At 36.1% G+C, this 20,303-nt stretch overlaps 2 protein-coding genes across 2 annotated transcripts in view; both read right to left on the bottom strand.

Moving 5' to 3' along the window:
- Positions 1-1,716: 1,716 nt before the first annotated feature.
- LOC121321441 (interferon-inducible double-stranded RNA-dependent protein kinase activator A homolog A-like) lies at positions 1,717-10,440 on the bottom strand. The gene is made up of 8 exons (XM_041260390.1): positions 10,040-10,440; positions 8,958-9,127; positions 8,415-8,496; positions 6,905-6,983; positions 3,268-3,385; positions 3,015-3,109; positions 2,603-2,759; positions 1,717-2,231 (listed from the first exon to the last, which is right to left on the bottom strand). The coding sequence occupies exons 1-8, from the start codon at positions 10,096-10,098 to the stop codon at positions 2,074-2,076; spliced, it is 918 nt and encodes a 305-aa protein (XP_041116324.1). The 5' UTR covers positions 10,099-10,440; the 3' UTR covers positions 1,717-2,073.
- Positions 10,441-13,638: 3,198 nt separating this feature from the next.
- The window catches only part of LOC121322193 (integrin alpha-V-like), a 32,922-nt gene continuing 26,257 nt past the window's right edge, over positions 13,639-20,303 (bottom strand). Inside the window, exons 24-30 of the mRNA XM_041261787.1 lie at positions 19,996-20,101; positions 19,604-19,762; positions 18,787-18,897; positions 17,437-17,550; positions 17,141-17,248; positions 16,723-16,845; positions 13,639-14,653 (exon numbers count right to left, since the gene is read on the bottom strand). Of these exons, the coding sequence (XP_041117721.1) occupies positions 14,555-14,653; positions 16,723-16,845; positions 17,141-17,248; positions 17,437-17,550; positions 18,787-18,897; positions 19,604-19,762; positions 19,996-20,101 (820 nt within the window). The 3' untranslated portion in view covers positions 13,639-14,554. The remainder of the gene's footprint in view (positions 14,654-16,722; positions 16,846-17,140; positions 17,249-17,436; positions 17,551-18,786; positions 18,898-19,603; positions 19,763-19,995; positions 20,102-20,303) is intronic.

Below are 20,303 nucleotides of genomic sequence, written 5' to 3'. Positions count from 1 at the left end.
CCCTTAGGTGAATATGGTTTTAATATCAACTACCTCACTCACATTATTCATTCTATTTAAATGACTCGAACGTGGTACTTTTTCCACGCGCTTATTTCCACGTGCTAGGTTGACTACCTCTGGGTTAGTGAATACAGCAGGTAAAACAAGTTATCGCTGGTTGGTGAATGAGACCCAGTGTGCTGTTAAGAGAAGACATTAATCAGATAATGCCAGTACATACAGTACATTCAGCCTCAAGTAAAAACTGCCTAATGCAGGCTTTTATCCTATTACGATTATGATAAGCCAAATGCAAGTTGCGGGGTTTCATTTAACTTATTTTGATAGTTTTTAACCCTATGCACCATAGTTGTCTTTTGTTACGAAGCACCAGTTACTACTTTTTTTTAAATTTTTTATTTAGTGTGCCCAATTACTTTACCCCCGATTTTCTCCCCAATTTAGAATGTGCAGTAATGTTTTCCTCACCGCAGCAATTCCCCACACAGCTGAGGTTCAGCGTGTGTCCTCCGATCCCACGACCGAGCCAGCTTCCTCTTTTACACCCATGAATGAGTGTGGATGTCAACGAGCTACTGACCTCTGAAGGACAAAGGTCAGCCCTGCAAGTGTCCACTTTTGAGCTCACTGGTCACCGAGCCAGCAGGGTTCACTGTAGAGTAACGAGGAGAAACATTTCCTGACGGTTTTGTCTCCCTAACCCACGAGAGCGCCAGAGCCAATGCGTCACTGCTTTCGGAATCCCTAGTAAAGACTGCCGACTTCACACAGTCAGGACATGGACCTGTATGGCATGAAGTTGCGCCAGTTCTTATATGTTTTGAGTGCAGTGCAGACTCCAGTTGTATAGTGTACCCTTGGATCAACTCTTATTGTTACAATGCAACTTATAAGTGTGGAATAATGACGTTTGGTATAATATTATAATGTGCATGTTTTAGATTTAAATACTTTTGCAAGAAGAGCATTTTCCAAATCTACTAATCCCATATATATATATATATATATATATATATATATTAGGTTTTACAAATCTTTTTTGCCGAGTACAAGTTGTCTGCTGAATGTTGTGTTCTACAAAATGTCAAGAAATTTTGTTTTTAAAGTAATAAAAAATGCCAGCTGGGTTTAGGCAGACCATGCTCAGTTTTCTACAAGAGAAATCTCAAAGTCAAGTTAACTTACAAGCAACGCAAAATCATTCACACACGTTTTAAACTTCTGAAAATCCATGATATCCAGCTACTGCCACACTAGGACACTTACAATAAGTAGCGGGGTTCTGAAAAATATAGCATTACATATCCGCAAGTGTAGCTTCAGCTGTTTAAATAACATACCTGTAATTTTTCTTTTCATTGATAACAGCCTGACAACTTTTTTACACTTATAACTTTCAAAGCTCTTTTCAAAATGCCTGCTTTAGTGCACTGATACTGTAAGAGTTATTGCCCACACGGTCAAACAGGTAACACAGCAATAATGATCCATGATGTGGTACGGGACAGAAAAGCCTGAGCCTTTTTTTTTTTTTTTTTTAATTTACAGTGATTTAGAGGACAGATCTCAAACCCTAGGGCACCAGAGCTAACATTTTGAAAATAGCTATAAAACAGACAGTGTTAAAAGTTGTCAGGATGTTAACAATGAAAACCAAATTTACAGGTACGTTATTTAAACAGTTGTAGCAACACGAGAGGATGTAGAACATCAGAACCCTGCTACTTACTCTGCAAGGATTACTATCATGATTATAAATAAATAAATAAATAAATAAAATAACTCAATGTATGACTTACTGTTCAATTTCTATTAGTCTGTGTCTTATTCAAGGCAAAAAAGTGTTGTTTGACCTCAATTAAAATGATCAAATGTGTTTTAAAAACTTAATTTATATGCCATATCTACCTTCTAATGTTTACTCAATAGGAGTTTCTTTGAAGGTTTGTAAATTGTAAACATGTTTGTTATTTTAAATAATCCCTGAATACATTATTTCATGATAAACTTTTACTTAATTATTTTTCAACATGATTATGTTCTCTTCATATTGTACATCAGTACAAACACTTATTTTGATATTGCCATGATCTTCACATACTGCAGTGCACTGTGAGCTGCGTCATTGTGAGCATTACCACACGAGATCCCTGTGCCGTGACACACAGTGACCGGGGAAGCGGCGATCTCAGCTAGACACTGGTACTGCCCATTCACAGTCAGCTCATCTGGAAGAGCAAACAGCAGCGTTCATAAGTAAATATACTGCCCTCAATATCCAGCCAGGTAAGCAAGCAAGATTTTAGCATGAGATTAATTGCCATGCCATTCTTCAAAGATAACTGTACAATAAAGCCAACTATGAACGTTCGACACAGAAATAACACACACTGATGATGTAACATTTCTACAGAACAAGAACAAATTGTGATAATCAAACAGTAGAAGTGTATTTGTTGTGGACAGTCTGCAACACTTTCATGGAGAACAGTGAACTGCTGACACATTTTAACCAAACAGGCATGGCATGATTGAACACAAACACACCAAGAAAACCACTGATTGACTGAGAAGTAAAAACACAGAAAAATGAACTCACCTATATCCAGGAAAGTGACCTCAAACCCTTGCTCCTGAGACAAATCTGATAACATCTGCACATAATCCGTGTTGGGAATACTCAGCGGGTTTCTCTTTAGAATTGTGATCTTCTCTGCCGTAGAATCTTTCAAAGATTCCCACCTGAAACCGGATGTCTTAACCACAAAAAAAAAAAAAAACAGCTTTCAATTGACTAGTGGAGCTAGAATGTACCTTTACAGGAACTGACAGCCTTAATGGAATCACTGAACCCTATTTGTGTTATTTATTTATTAATGTTGCACAAAAATATTTACTTTATCAGATAGTATTATCAATTAGAATGCATGGCACCTAAGCCAAAGACCATACGGCTGTTTTGGGCTGCACTGCATTCAAGAGGAAACAAACCTGAGTGACAGTTTACTTACCCCGGGGGTATCCGAACTATCTGGCAGATTTTGAAGTTTTGCTAGCATTTGTTCAGCTGCAGACCTTTTGGCTATTTTTTTGGAGCTACCACTTCCTGCAAACAAACAAAAAGTAATTTCTGGACAAGCTTAAGTTTTCAGCAATTCCTGTTCATCATGTAATCAGTAATTGAAGCACAGTATAAAAATTTTACTTGAATTATGAAAACCCTTCTTCACCTAGGAACTTCTTTAACAATCTAATTACAAGTACCTGTTACAAGAAATGTTTCTATTCTGCAGGTCACTGAAAAGTCTCTCTTGTGGGCAGGCCCAGATTCCAAAGCCACAGAGTACTCTGGGAGTCTCCAACCCTTTTGGACCGCCAGTTCCTACAAGTGAATAGTTACATGTTGTAATAAAAGTATGCTGCAGAAGGACAATGAGGGTTGGACCAATATTACATATACTATCTCTTAAGGGTAGATCAAGTTTATCTTTCATAGCAAACACAAATACATAAATAATAATGGAAGAATAGGACACCTCTGGGCAATTACAACTAATTTGAATGTAGTCCTTCGTTCTGTACTAAGTTGAGTACTAGCTAGCATGGTACTATCTGCAGATCATCTCCACCTCTGCACTCTCTTAGTACCAACTGCAACGAAAAAATACAGGCAACAATAGTAGGGATCAGATGATCCTCAACTTCAGAACAGTCCATGGGGTTAAACTGAACGTTTCTACTTCCCCAGTTAGCACTCTACTTTCAGTTTGTTTGAAGTCAATTTTTTACATAATCATTTTTACTTTAAAATCAATTTAAAAGGATCTTTTTATGCTCTTCATGTATTTCTTTTTTTTATTTTATGGAAACACGGAAATCAAAAGTCTTTCCTATACTCCATTATGCTTGATGTCATTTAAAGGGTCATTCACACTGGGTGTGGTGCTGGCGGCAAGCAGATTTTTTGTGTTCACAATGAACGCAGCGCAAAATTGACATATACAGTATATTCATATATACAAACATACAATTAAACAACAAAATAACATGTTAAAGGAAAATAAGTGTGCGATACTGGCACCTGCCAAATGTGATGTAATTTAGATGGTTTGACTTTTATTCCTGCCAAAAGTTCTTGTCTTTCAATCTTGTCTTTAAAAGCAAATTGATTACAAATGAGATACACGTTTCTTTTAGTTTTTGTAAAGTTTTATGAATGTTTGTTATTCTGTCCTAAACCAGCAGATTGTCAATACCAAACTGTTGTGCTATAAATTATACATTATTAATTAAAAGGGTATTTGTTAAATCAGACTACTCTTGCAACTGTGATACCATTCAATAGAGCAAAGCTTGTAAAGGTGTGAGCTGAAACCTCCAGGCAGAAGGGGTACTGTTGTAAAAAAACAAAAAAAAAAAAACAAAGTTGCAAACCCCTGGCCTAAGGATTTATTAATTGCTATAACTGTTTCATTGTTGTTGCAGAGGAGGAATTGTTCCCCAGCTGGGGGGTATTGTCCCCGTTGGGCTACCTGCTGTCTGCGACTGTCAGTGTTGGTAAGTCTCCACTGCTGTCATATTGACCGATCACTGTAACAGTGGAAGACAAGATCGAAAATAAAAAGCACTACTGTTTTTACAAGAACCTGGACAATACATATTTTTTCACCGTTTATTCACTTATGGCAATGCTACATTGATGATATACTATTGGTTTGGTCAGGATCAAAATTATAACTTGGATTTTTTTTTGGATTTACAAATCTACAAAGATGAAACCAATACTTTGCAAACTACTGTATTTCCGAAATCAACCAACTAATTCATTGCTTCTTGGAAAAAGTTAACACCCATGACACTTGATTAAAAACATACCAAAGGGTCAATTTTTACAAGCAAGAAAGAATTGTAGTACAGAATCACAATTTGCTAGTGAATCAGAAGAAATGTACTCAATGTTTTGATCGTAACTCAGAGTATTAAGAATAAGAAAACTATTTATTTCTCAACTGACTGTAATTACCTATCTAATGATGTGAAAAGAATATTTTTGAAACACTGGCATATTTTAAAAAGTGATTTCTCTCAAAGAAATAATACAAGACAGTTTACCGCAGTTTGCATTCAAAACATGCTAGAAACATCAGAGACAAACTGGTAAATTAATTTAGTCCTAAAATAAATCAAACTAAAACGTGATTGCCAACTCCCCCCCAATGGTTATTTTAAATGTGGCCATTGTGCGCATTACTCCAATACAATCAATAGCAAACAGACTTCCCATCCTAGATCTGGTAAAAAAAAAAAAAAAAAAAAATCAAAGGTTTTATTAACTGCAACAGTACTGGTGTAATTTATATGATGACATGCCCTTGTATACGTTGGTCATAAAAAGAGCTTTAAAATTAAGAATTGCCGAACATAAAGCGGCTATTAGAAGTAATAATCAAGACTATTCTATTGCTCAACACTACAAAAAAGTTGGACATGGATCTTTTCCACACTCACTATGGTCTGTGGGTGTGGAGAAGGTTAATGTACATGCTTGTGGTGGAAGTTTAGTAAAGCTCCTATTGCAGAGAGGCACAGTGGATACTGGCATTACAAACACTGGGACCTCTTGGACTGAATGAGGAACTGAACTTGTGTCCCTTAATATGAAATGTTGGTTTATATTCACTAATATACAAGATTAGAGATTTGGTTAATTAAAATAAATCGCCCGTGTCGCCCCATTGTAAACGACCCTTAAGCCTGAATCTGAGTGGACAGCATTCCTTTACTCTGTCACAATCACATGGCCGATGCACAACTTTACAAAACATACAGTCAAAAAAATTCACATCAGTTACTGTATCACCTCACACTCAATTACTATTGAAACCAGGTCCATACAGTATATAAGCCATTATGCAGATCTTTGTAACTGAAACACTATTCAAAAAGCACTTGAACATAAAGTGGAACCTGCTGTAGACTGTTGCACATACACTAGATTACCAAAAGTATTGTCACAGCACAGCCAAATGCGAAATGAGCCCTCCCAACTTGCATTTGGACATTTTTGCAAAGCAGCATGCTATTTATAAAGGCAAGCAGCAGCAGGTACAAAATCTTAGTGTCAATCAAAATGCTACAAGGTAAAGAGCTGACAGACCTTCAACATGGAATGGTTATTGGGTGCCAGGTGGTGGGGGTGCGAGTGTTTGTGTCATTTCCGTCACATTAGGCCTTCCCAAGTCAAGTGTGGGTAATGTCCTTAGGAAATGGAAGACAATAGATCATGCCAATATTGAAAAAATGACAGGCAAACCAAAATTATGGACAGAATGGGCCACATGACTATTGTCAGTGAATGATGGACGCGTAGTAATGGTTTGGGGCTGTTTTCAAATGGCGAGGATTGGGTCCTTTGGTTGTAGTGATGGGAAGGATGAATGCCTCATTCTATTGTTAAATTTTTGGCAATGCTGCACTACTGGCTTTGATGCAATACTATGGTGAGGGCTCTTACATTTATCTTTAGTGTTGGCCACAAACGCATATTTCGCAGTGTTAAAGTGATACATACAACACAGAATACCATAACCGTCAGAGATCCTGCATCCCCTGTATCCAAATCTGTGTTACCATAGCAAAAAAACTGATGCTGTTTTCTTTGTTTTTCTGTTCCCACAATTACCATTCAATTAGAGCATCAGTACTACTGCAGCAGGAAGCACTGATAAAGGATAGAGCGACAGCCACAATGCAATTACCGTGTCTCTTAATGAACGCTACCAAGAATAACTGAATGTGAATTTTGTTTTGGTTTTATTCAAAACCGATTTAAGACCCAGGAGGTGTATAAAATATTGAAACTATATTGAAAAGCAAAAGCAGAGCATATCTATGCACAAACCTGCAGCGTGCCAATAGGGTTGGACTGATTTTGTGTCTGTTTAGGAGAATCAGACAGCTCGGTCTTTGGAAAGGGAATGCTGTGAATAAATACAAGTAAAAAAAATATATATATATTTATGTGCAACAAATTCCACCAAGACCTCTGCAAATCTAGCACAGATTGTTGAACATTTTTCGTTAATTTGTTAAATGATCAAAAATGCTAGTACAAAGAACTGTGTCCAACCTGCTGTGCCTTACAAATTCAACAGGAATCAAAAAAACAAACAAAATTGTGAATAAGCTACCGTTTACCTTCGAATTTAAGATGTAGCCCAAATTTCCCACCCTGAACTTGAGAAACAAAAATCAAATAAAAATGCATTTACTCATATAAAAAAAAAAAACATGTATGGAGGCAGTTTGCAGCCATCTGTTGTCACATACAGCATTACAGTTATGCCCTGCTTCTCATTTACAGTTGTGGGTACTCACACATATTCTTCTCCCTTTTTGTGAACTGTGGTGTTGCTGGGCAAGTAGAAAAATACAGGGATCTGATTAGAACGGAGCCTTATAATGAAACCCTGAAATTGTAAAACCTTCTGTTCGAATTCGTCAAGAAGCTAATGATGCTTTGTGACAGGGAGAACCATGTTGCTGGTTAAGCTGTGATGCTGCTGTGGTGAACAGGAAGGCTTGCTCGAAGCTCTGCTGATTGGGAGGTCCTGAGTGGCTGGGGTGTGTGCCCGGGGAGCCTATGCCTGTTTTAGAGCGCAGCAGCGCCAGTTCGAGGCTACTGCACCATGGCCATAGATACACAGGTGGGCTCTGAGCGAAAGTTTCATTTGTTTACATTGAGGAGTGTTCACTCTGTGTTGAGGAGTGTTCACTCTGCAGGAGTTTCACACTTTCACAATGGAACCTTTCCACTGCCAATCAGTCACGTTGCTGTTTGTGTATTTGGGCAGTCACATCTTTTGTTTGCGATTTTAATACATGCATCACCACATTTTACTTGAATTTAAGACGCAGATACATTTTTGAGCAGAAAAAATGTGTTTAAAAAAGTTATTCTTAAATTCGAAGGAATACAGTAGATAGGCAAATCGCAAGCATTACCAAAAGATTATTTCATTCTCTATGCATCAGTGTCAAAAAAACTGTTTTATATTCTGTTCTGTTACAAGGTGGATATTCTTGAGTACACACTACTACAAATGTATACATTTTTGCACAAAATACATTTGCATTCAATGTGAAATGAAGTCATAATAATTTTAAGTCATTTACAAGTGTCTTAGCATAACAGAACAGAGGACCTTCTCGAAACAACAACATGAAAACAAAATTAAAAGAAACTATTGATTACCATCTCATTTAAAATACAAGGCAGCAGAATGCCCCTCCTTTCACCTTGCTTTGCTACTGGTGTCCCACCAAGACATTGGACTCTATTAGCACCTGGTGCTGCAGGGTGGATCAATAACGCTGGTTAACTATATTGTATGTTCATGTGAATAACTCACCTCATACCTGGCTCTCTTTTTAGAATATTTAAAGCAGCTTCAGCAGCTTTATGTTTTGCAGCCCTTTTACTCAGACCTTGACCTTCATTGGTGGGAGAGTAAAAAAAGAAAGGTTAGTTATTCAAACCTGCTGTAATAGGCACACTAAAACGTGTCTTAAAATACAGGTAATTTAACAGATGTCACTACAGAAATAAAAAGACATCATTAGTTTTGTCTGATGTCTCCCATATACATACCAAAATAAATAATGTTATTAAAATAAATCAAAGCCTCACATTTGTATCTAACTAAAAAAAAATGGGACAAATTATTTTATCACAGTATTGATATATATTATATATATATATATATATATATATAATATATATATATATATACGTGTTCTCCCATATAAAACATACCACAAAATAACAGTAAAACATTGAACCATGTAGGTGTAATATACTCATATAACATGCATCTTGCACCACCACATACAAAATACACCACTTGTATATAGTATTTTCATTTACATTGCACCATTACTAAGGTAACACTAACCTGTACTGGTGACAGCTCCAATTTCTACATTGAAGATAAAACTGGGTAGATGAGCATTGCCCTCAGCTTTTTCCATGTAATAGATGGGGGGTTTACCAATCTTTGTACCATACTCATGAAGCATCTGGATTGGAGTCTTTCCTGGACTGGCTGCGATCATTTGCTCCAAACTGAAAAATAAGGCAGAGCAGAGGCACCAAATCAGATTCATTTCTGGGCACATGGTTGATCCAAAATTGAGGTACCGCTAAGCAAATACACATATTCACCCAGCGTTTATTTTCCAGGGTTTTCACAAACATCTATACGCAATTTTTAAGTTTTAACATTGTCACTGTTTTCTGTTTAAAAGCATTCTTACAATGCAATAAACACTTGGCTCTAGTAATTCACATAATACACAAACAATAACAACGTGACAATCCTGGCTGTAAGGAATTAGTATTCATTTCTGAACCATATGTATATATATACCTATATCTATATATATAATATAGTACTATCACTACTATATATATATATATATAGATATATATATATATATATATATATATATATATATTATATATAGCAATAGTACCTATAGAATATATATATGTATGTATGTCTCTCATATAGATACTATACATACTCCTCTAGAGAGAGAGAGAGAGAGAGAGAGAGAGAGAGAGAGAGAGAGAGAGAGAGAAAGAAATAGAGAGAGAGAGAGAGTCTGATTAAGAGCTTGATTTTCCCGATCTCAATGTAAGAAAACTATTGACACAGACACGGTATAAATGTAACATTACATTTCTTTAGTGACCTCGATTGTCACAAACACTTCTATTCAATCAATGCATTACTGTATAGTATATGTTATCAGAAAAATAAACAAATCAACATTCTTCACAACATTACATTGCACTGTAAATATGTATCCTACTACTGTGTTTTTTTTTTTGTTTTTTTTTTTTTTTTTTCTTTTTAATCATCAACATCATTTAGCTCAGGACCACTCGAATGACGATAGATGCTAAATGGACCTCGATGCGTCCTTCATTCAGATAAACTTGGACCATGCTGACACCCTATGCGAAACTGACCTGAGATTGTTCTTTGCAGAGCGCCTTTTGGACGCGGCTGGAAACCTCTCTTGTGACATATCTGTAGGTTGTTTTGAAGGATTGAAGCCGCGCTGAAAAGGCTCTCTGGCTTGACTTGGGTTTGTTGGTAGGCCAGCCGCCTACCCCTCTTCTCTCCGAGAGTTGCTGAAGGACTCTTTCCGGGTTATCAAGCGAGGGGCACGGACTGAACTGGGGGTGGGGACAAGGATGGCGTATTTTTGGGTGGGTTGTCGTACAAGCATGGATGGTGGTAAAGAATGTACATCTAATGACACAAATTATCTAGTAGTAAACAGCGTCTTGTGCAGTGTAGCAAGCTACAACGGTCTGAAAGTTACATAGCACTCGGTTCGATTTTGTCGAGGACATTTTTTTTTTTTTTTTGTCTTGCACCATATATTCAATACAGTAGTTAGGATACAGTACAACTTATTGTATCACGGTTTATATAATATATATATATATATATATATATATATATATATATATATATATATATATAGACACACACACACACAGAAGGTCCTCGCTCATACGACACAACTGCTTCCTGAAAGTCGCGTTGTAAGTCAATGCACATCATAGGAACAATGTTATAAATTGGGGTTACGTTCTTGACTCTTCAGCCAGATAATATAGTTTTTTTTTTTCAAAAATGACCCGCATGCAAATATTTATTTAACTCTTCACACTCAGCCCCGTGATTACGCACAAATTACTCAGACACCTCAACGTTCTAATGACGCATTCAGTGTGTCTGTAGTAATCCGAGCCGGAACTACGATCGCCTGAAGTTATCAATCAACGCACAGGGCGGGCGCGAACCGAGGACTTCCCGTCTGAAGCATAGTAGCCAGTAACGCTGTACAAGAGCTGGCTCCTTTGCAAGGAGCGTATATCGGGCTTATGTCTTTGTACGTGATTACGTCACCTACCAGTCCTGCTGCTGCCTTCCCCGTTCACACTACAGTGTCCCCTGCTACCCTCAAGTTCGCCCCCGGACTTGCTCACCAGGCTACAGTCCAACGAGTGCGTGCCGGGGTACCTACAACCCACTTGTAACACCAATGTAGCGAAATAGGTTAACGCAGGCAGGCACATCACACAGGGTGAGGCAATCCACACACAGGCGGAGGGGCAGTCGCAAAACCAGGACCTCTCGGACTGAAGCATAGTAGCCAGTACCCCTGTACAAAAGAGCCGGCTCCTTTGCAAGGAGCATATATCAGGCTTGTCTTCGTATGGGATTACGTCACCTACCAGCCCTGCTGCCTTCCCCGCACACACACACACACACACACACACACACACATATATATATATATATATATATATATATATATATATATATATATATATATATATATATATATATATATATATATATATATATATATATGGTGTCTCAATCCTAATATTCTAGGTGATGCAAAACCTGTGGCCATAGCTGTACAGTCTAGCGAGGGGGAATATGGTATTTTATTGATTTTAAGATTTAGATTCACCACTTATCTAATTATGTATGTTCAAAGCCCAGATTTATAGCGAACTCATTATTTAGTGTTAAAGGTACTTCATTGTCTCTTTAATCTTTGTAATAAAGGTGTCTGTACAATAAGAACATTTCTTGCAGCTCTACAGCCATAGCCAGGGGTGATGCAGAATTTTCTGCCAAGATTAACAATTTAACAAGACCAGGATTCAACCTTGCAAATCTGAATGTATGCCTCACCCTGTACTTCACTTCTTCAGTAGAGTCGTAACTGGGGACCTCAATAAAATAACTAACTAAATAAATAAATAAATAAATGTTCTTTGAGGCAATTTTAGTAAATGAGAAGAGTTTGTTTTATTAAAACGGTAAATAAAAGAAAAACACACCACATAAGAACAATACCCCTTTATTTCACCCATCAACATGTCTTTTTTTAATGAAATGCATGGCTACACAGAACATAGACAGCGCTCTTTTAAAAATCAGTCCTAAATAGCTTTAGTAATCAAATTAAAAAGAAAAAAAAAAAATAATAATAAAAAACATAAAAAGTTTCAGTTGGAATATTTGAAGGTGTCATTAATAAAAACTACTAACTTTATCAAAATTGTATTGAAGACTTTAGTATGTCAAAGATGTACTGCATAATTACACTTTCAGACTATGGCGTGTCCAGTAATACAATTACGAACCAAGTTTTATCAGAAAAAAATATATAATTAAAACACTACTGTATCAGAAAGTAAATATTACCAAAAAACAAGGTGGTATACTTGCCAGAACCGGTTAAGGCTGTTCTAAACATCATTGTCATTATTGTATTTAATTAACATGAGGTCAAGCAGACAGACGTTAATACGTTTTATCATCATGAATACAGAGGTTCTAGTTCTGAATTTTTTTAATATAATTACAGAATGTGAATAAAGATAAGGTATTTAAATGGAACTGTAATTCCAAAAAGAAATTTATTAAATGAAGATATGACTTAAAGTTAATAAATAAATGTAGTATAAAAAACAATAAGCAGAAATACCCAAGCCTGCAATGCAAAAACAGCATTTATGAATAGGTATCAAAACACTGAATCTATGATCTATGATCTATCTATGATCTCAGCTTCCCAACTACTAACAGCTAGCTATTTTCTTTGAAGCGCAATGATTAATTTCAGCAGATTTTACTCTATTCACCCAATGTGGGTAATGAAAATACATTCTAAAGTTCGAATTACATCCCAAGAATTGTAAAAATAAATCTTATTAGCCTGTAATAAACCCTAGGGAAAACTACTAAAGGATTTGTTTTCATGACAAAGTTTGTAGTTAGAAAAGCAACAGTCATTAACTCCAAGTAATGTAAAACTGTTTTGTTCATATTTAACGACAGTTTTATTAATATTTTACTTTTTCTTGCAAGAAATATTTCTACATTAGTTTAAATGAGTATTTTTACCTTTAGTATAATGTATAAAGAGATTATTAACATTGTAAAAACTCAAACCCAATCCATGTGTTTTTTTTTGTAATTTAAAACAGAATATTTATTGCATTTTGAAATGAGCCCACAATGACCGAGTAGTACTAGTTATGCTCCCTCAAAGCTGGAAAAAATAGATTACACCAACCCCTTTGTTAATAAAGTTATACATAAAAAAAAAACCACTAACTAAACTATATATATTTTTTCCGTTAGTACATGAAGTGTGCAGACTATAAAAAGTAGTGTTAGAATTTATTACAAAAAAGAAAGTGTAATTTTACACTATGTAATCCTAGGGAATGATATTGAGTTTTGGCAGACAAATAAATAACACAATTATTATCCACCTAAAAACAAACATACAAACAATGATTTACATTTCTTTATTAACAAAATGCAACTGAAACCTGTTTTGTTTTTTTCTGGGTAAATGATATATTCCTGGCTACTATATATAAAAATGTACCAGTAGCTGAATTGTGCTCCAAATTTCCATAAAAGAAAAATACTGAAATGTATGTGTCAGTCAGTCATGTTATATATATATATATATATATATATATATATATATATATATATATATATATATATATATATATATATATATACACACTACTAAAACAATTGAAAATGTTTTTTTTTTTTTAAAAACCTACAGTACTATTAAGCCTTGTGCAATATTGCAATAGGTTATTCAGCAAGAATTAACAAGTTAATCACAAAGGCGAAATCTACCCCTGGAAATGGTAAGTTTTATTGTATTGCTATTTTGTTGCAAAGCATCAGTAAATCTGACATTTCATTCTACAAAAAAAGTGTTCCTCTTCTACTTTTACACCCATGCAAGTGAAGATATAAAGAATTTGCAGTAGTTATTTCATTTGTAAAAAGTAGGTTATGTAACTGGTATTTTTATGCATATAACATGGTCTTCCTGCTAAACAGGAACACATTTTTCAAAATAAAAATCAGTGCATTGAGTTGCATAATACTACGTTAGCACAAATAAGTAGAAACGTAATCCGTATTACGAGCATGCTCAGAGGCCTCGATCCCAGAGACACTATCATACAGAGTATATATGATACAGCCAAATCTATGGCTATTCAAATTTTACCAATACCGTCAATTTATAAGTATGCAGCTTTTCTGTTGGTGATGATTTTGTTCCGATTATAAAAAAAAAAACACGTTCATTTTGTTGTATAAAAAAAAAAAAATCATTTTTTTTTTCTCACTGTGTTGAGCATGGAGTGTTTGTACATCTAAATTTAGATCCAATCAAACATGGCAATTTCACAAAATAAAAAAAATGACTAGTTATGGAAGACTATTGGAGTGTGACTGCCTCCGCACAGCATACTATGATAACATCTCTCTCCTAAAGCACTTGTATATTGCTCTTGCACACATTACTAATGGTGCAGTAATGGAAGTGGTCATTGCCTTGGAGTGAGGAAGGCTTAAAGACAGGGTTTGGCATTTGTAACAAATCTCAATAAGTTACTGGAGCGCTATTAAGCCTCTGCACCTCCATCTCCTTTCTCCTGAGGCTGCAGTTGTTCTTTTTCTATGCTGTCTTCCTGTGGGGGGCGCACACGTTTGAAGAAGCCAACCTGTTGGTGGGGATTAAAAATAAAAAATTAGTAAAAGAAATTCAAAAAGCATTTCACCAAGTTTAGAATGACTAAAGGTAATAATTGATTGTTGTCTGGTTGAGGAAACACTGAAAAGGGCACTAAAAGGACAAGAAAACCTGTATTACTGATGGGAAGTAAAACACAAATCTACCAGCACCTATTTTGAGCTGTGGTAGGCAGGAAAAACACACATGCAGTGCAGTCACCTATGTAGTACAGCTGGATGTGTGACTTAATCTTTTAAGTGCCAAACACAATAAAGGTTTTAAATGTTACTCTCATTTGCTCTCTAATTTGAAATGCCCAGTGTCACCTAATTTCTACAACCCAATTATTGACAACTGAGATAATCTCAATAATTAATTATTGAGAATTGAACTTCATATCAGACAACCGACATTCCCTCAGTATAGCCACCCTCTTTTTTTTTTTTACCACAGATGTTGCTAAGCTACAGAAAACAGGTTTCTGCCTTGCCTCAGCTAATCATCCTAGCTCACTGGAGTACTCTTCCTATGGATTCCATTGGGTACTCAGTAAAACCCCAAAACCGCACAGTACGGCTTTAAATAAAGTGAGCCACTGGGGACCCCCAAAATAAATATATTTATAGTATCATTATACAGTTATACACAGTTCTAATCAAAAGTTTCCATACCCCAATGGAAAGTTATAATTTCCAGAAATTTCTCACCAAGAATTTTACGAAAAATCTTTTGTAGCAAAAGTTTTGCTTTTGTAGACAAGAAAGTTACAAGAAATAGATGTCTACAATTATTTAACAATTTTTTTGCAAAACTCAAAAAATGCAAACTCAAAAGTATTCATACCCTTTGATGCTATGACAGTATTATCTACAAGTTTACAGAAATTTCAATATCATAATGCAGAACCTAATTCTAGAAAAGTCTAGAAAATGTTGGATTGTAGGTGAACATTATTAGAGAGTATAAAAGGGTTAGGCATAGGATGATTGCTGTCATTACCAATAAGTCAACATGGAAAGAAAAAGAGCTACCTGAAGACCTTAGGCAGAAAAACATTTCTTGTCAAAGCTGAAGGATACAATAAGATTTTCAAGGATTTGAATATCCTAATTTTAACTACTGTTTCTATTATCTAGAAGTACAAAACTCAAGGTACTATCACAATGCTTCCCTCAGGAAGAAAGAAGGGTCTTTCACCAAGAACAAGCAGAATAATTGTGAGGAAGGTTAATAACAACCACGGGGACTGGGGTTTCCATTTCAACCATAGGTTCAGTATTGCATGGTGAATGTCTCAATGGTCGCATGCCAAGGATACTGCCACTCTTAGGAAAACGTCACAAGGATAAAGTTTGCAAAATGGCATTTGAATGATGGATATGAGTTCTGGTCAAAGGTTTTGTGGACTGATGAAACAAAAATGAAGTTATTTGTTTATGCTGATAGTATTTACGTTTGGAGAAAGTCTGGTGAGGCGTACAAAGAAAAGAACACCATACCTACGTTCCAACACAACGATCCAAAGCACACATCAAAATCTACTTCAGAATGGTTAACGAAGAATAAAATCAAGGTTCTGGAATGGCCTAGTGAAAGTCCCAATCTAAATCCCATTGAGAATCTTTGGTATGAGTTGAAGGCGGCTGTACAGAAGTCCTTGGAATTTGAATGAACAATTTTGCGTTGAAGAATGGATAAAAATACTAAAGAATCATGCCAAAAGCTCAGTGACAAATATCCTAGTCATTTAAAAGAGGTTATTATTGCTAAAGGTGCCTCAACTAGCTGTTAATTTAATTTTCCTTGTCAGCGTATGAATACTTTTAAAATTAGCATTGGAGACAACTATTTCTTGTAACTTTTTCCTCATCCACAAAAGCAAAGCTTTTGCTACAAAAGATTTTTCATATAATTATTTGTTTAATTTCTACATTTCCATTGGGGAATATAAACTTTTGACTACAACTGTACATCTCTACTGGAACAATCATATAATGCAAAAACTTGGTTTCTGAAATAAAAGCAGTAAGACTTCCAATTTATGAAGATGCAACATACCTTGTACATCACAAAGATCAACAAGCCCAAAAGCAGGAGCCCTGCAAGAACTGCTAGTGCAATGACCCAGCCTGGGACTGGCTGTGCTGAATCTGGCAGAACCCAGATAATAGAGGTGTTAACCTGTAAGAATAAAAAGGCAACACATTGTTAGCTTGGGGTGTAGAACTGTTTCTTATTTGAGAAAGCCATGAGACCACAAATTTTAATGATATCAGAAATATATTTACAAATGTACATTTGCAACATTACAGTAGTTACTACGAATCTCTCTCAAAATATAATAAGTAATATTATATAATATGTATATCAGCCAATGATATGTTAAACATAGTGTTCTGTAGTTGAAGAAATGCCAGGTTGTTAGATTCAAGGCACATACTGATGGTCTAGCTACTTACCACAAATCTATACTTACCACTGTGTTATTAGAGGGATAATCATATGTAAGGTTCTTATAAGGCATTTCTATCACATTGAAGGTGGCTGAAGACTTCAGAGTGTACGAATGGTTTTGGTTTTCACTCTGAAAATAATAAAAAATTAAATTAAAAATCAACGTGCCATCCAACTGTCACTAATATGCCACAGCACTTTGACACTTTAATTAAATATAGGTTGCTGCCTTGAATGCAAAATTTTGAAGTAAGGGTATAAAGGTTTAGCAAAAAGCAATTCAGCAAAACTCAATTTGTGGTCTTCTACTGTAGTCACCTTCATAAAAGTGGCAGCCCACAGTCTTGACCTGATGTACAGGATGGCACTCTTTCCTCTCTCCAAGCGGCCAACCTGGCACTTGATTTTCAGACACTCTGCTTTGCCACAGCCCTGAGTACAAGGAGGAAGAAAAAATGTTACCCATTTTATTTCAAAGCTACAGTTTGAGGCATTTGAGGTACATATTTAAATTGCCTTCTGATTTAAATATGTACCTCAAATGCCTTAGTTATCCTTTAAGTGACCAGAAATCGCTACAGGTAATCATCAAATTGAAAACACCTACTGTCTGGCATACATTACAATGCTGATGTTTCAATTACATGCTTCTAACCCCTTCAACCCCAGCTGGTCCTTGGGATCTACTGTCTGTGAAATACAGATTTAGTTTGCCTGTTACTTTAATGTCTGTTCACAAGTTTAGTCCAAAATGTAAATACGGATCCACTGTTTGCCAAACTGGACCATCTTTGAAAATCATTCCAAAACAGTATCAAAGTTCTGGGCTAGCATTGTGGTACAGGACAACACTGCAAATTAGACTTTTTTTAATGTTTCTTAATGCCGAATCATTCTTCAGACTCCGACATAATTTGTGCGACATGTCGGAATTACATCATACTGCCTTTTCTCATGCGTCTGCGACCTGAAATCGCATGGACTCGTCGGCTGATGCTGAAAAATGTCAACATTTGCTGCATGGCAGTACGCTGGTACCAATCATGAAGCACCCACATTTAAAAAATATAGAGATGTCCAAATAATAGAAACAGCATTGGTGTGTATAAATAGAAAAGCATTAGCAAGAGTGTAAAGCCCAAAGGAGAAAACTGTGATAGATTTGTGGAGAAAAAACCCTGAAGAGTGGAGTTGGAAGCTCGTGGCCACACTTTGCTGGGAATTGCCAGTTGCTATGCATGTGCAGTGACATTGCATAGCAACTGCATGTGTATTTTTACGTTGCAGAAATGGTCCCAGTTTATTTAACAGATCATCAAACCTTTCAGCTTTCAAACATTTCTTACAAGCGTCTCTCTAATTAATGTATACAATTCTCCCTTTCAGATTCTCTGTTGATTGAGCGGATGGATGTACCAACAACCTTGCTTTAGATTTTTTTTCTTGTACAAAATGTCAATTTTTCCAATTACGTGAATGCGCTTGGTTTTTAAAGTACAAACGACAGCTACACAGCCAAAATGGCTGCGACACAATGCGTCCATCATACAGCAAATAGTGAAGCTGGATACCTTTTATAGCTGTCTGTGCCTGACACATCGCATTCATCTGCGACAGAAGTATAAACCAACCCTTAAGAGAAACCAAGTGAAAACCATGAAGCCACACCAAAGTTTCCAGTTCCCCGTCGACAGGTCCAAGGTCTCGGCGGTTGCGGTTTCTGCCATCATCCCGGGAATCTTCCCTTGTAGTGTCATTCTTTTCTGGAACTTTAGGCATCTGGGAAACACCCACAGAACTTGAGTCAGTGATGTACTCCCACGCACCACTTGCTACCATTTAGCTTTCATAGAGATATAAAGTGTGAATTTAGCCAAAACTTGGCAAAAAAATAAAAAGGCAAGATTGGGAAATTAATGTATTTCTTTAATTGTCATTTTGCTTCATGCTTTTCACAGAACTGCAGTGAACTGATATGGAAGCTATTGCAAATACTGTCCATTTTTATTGTATTAGTGAAGTTCTGTGATCAGTCAGTTACTAGGAGCCAGATCAGCTCAGATGGGCTGAACGGCCTCCTCTCGTTTGTAAACTTTAAGTTAACAGGGAGGCCAAAAAGTTAAAATCTGGAGGGGAAACACCAGAATTAAAGTATTAAAGGGCATCCCCGTCGTTTAGATTAGTAATACTGTTTGATCAAAGTTTCACTGACATTGTCTAAAACAACTCCTTTGTGTATGTTTTGTTTGTTTCCTCTTACTGTTTTATTATTTTAACCCTAGAAGTGTAAGCTTCTTCCAGGCTTTAAATTCATCTCAATGTAGCCTATAGAATTAACAGTGATCCTCAGGATAGATGGGATTCCCAGATTATGTTTCTAATTAAAACTACTACAGTATATTGTAGGCTTATTTTACACAGTGTGTGTAATAAAAAATTTGCACCCCAATAGAGGCAAAACAGCAATAGCTTTCATAATACTTACTGTTATATTCAGAGGGTTGATTTCCATATCTGTGGTACATATCATAGGTCCTTCGATCTCATATTGAATAACATAAAGCAGGGACTCATTTTTGTATTTGTAAGGCCACTCCAGATCTAGTATTGCCTTACTGAAGGTACTTGGGCCATTGTTTCGAAGCTGCAAATTGAAAACAGGAGTGGTAATATTAGCTACACACACTCTACAGACAGAAAATAATACACCTTGCTCTGCAACGTGGTCTTTATTTAAAGTTACCTTGTATAAGAGTGTGTGTGTGTGTGTGTGTATATTATATATTTATTGATTACCACAAAACGAAATCATCTAAACCACTGTTTCAGAAATCCAATAAACCTGCAATAAGGAGGAAAGGCCTGGTGAAAGCAAACCTCATAGATGTGCTGGACAAGAGGTCCGATATCATCCTCTATCATTGGGTTTTCTTTGGGCTGCCAGTTAGCAATAGGAAGAAAGAGCTGATCAGGGGTGGAAACTCTAGACAGAAGAAACACAAAATGCACCATTAGTACACTGTGCATATATACATACACGCAGTCGTATACATGTTTTTGCTTGTAATACATAACATTATGACAAAAACAACAACATTAATTGAATTGGCCCACCAACTCCCCTCCCTCAAATAAAACTTGTAATCATTAGCTGTCTCCAACTACTTAACCTATAAGTTCAACTA

Source organism: Polyodon spathula, chromosome 10 (genome assembly GCF_017654505.1).
Source record: "Polyodon spathula isolate WHYD16114869_AA chromosome 10, ASM1765450v1, whole genome shotgun sequence".
In the NCBI taxonomy this organism is placed as follows: Eukaryota; Metazoa; Chordata; class Actinopteri; order Acipenseriformes; family Polyodontidae; genus Polyodon; species Polyodon spathula.
Note: the sequence above shows the minus strand (reverse complement) of the source record. Positions and strands in the feature narration are given on the sequence as shown.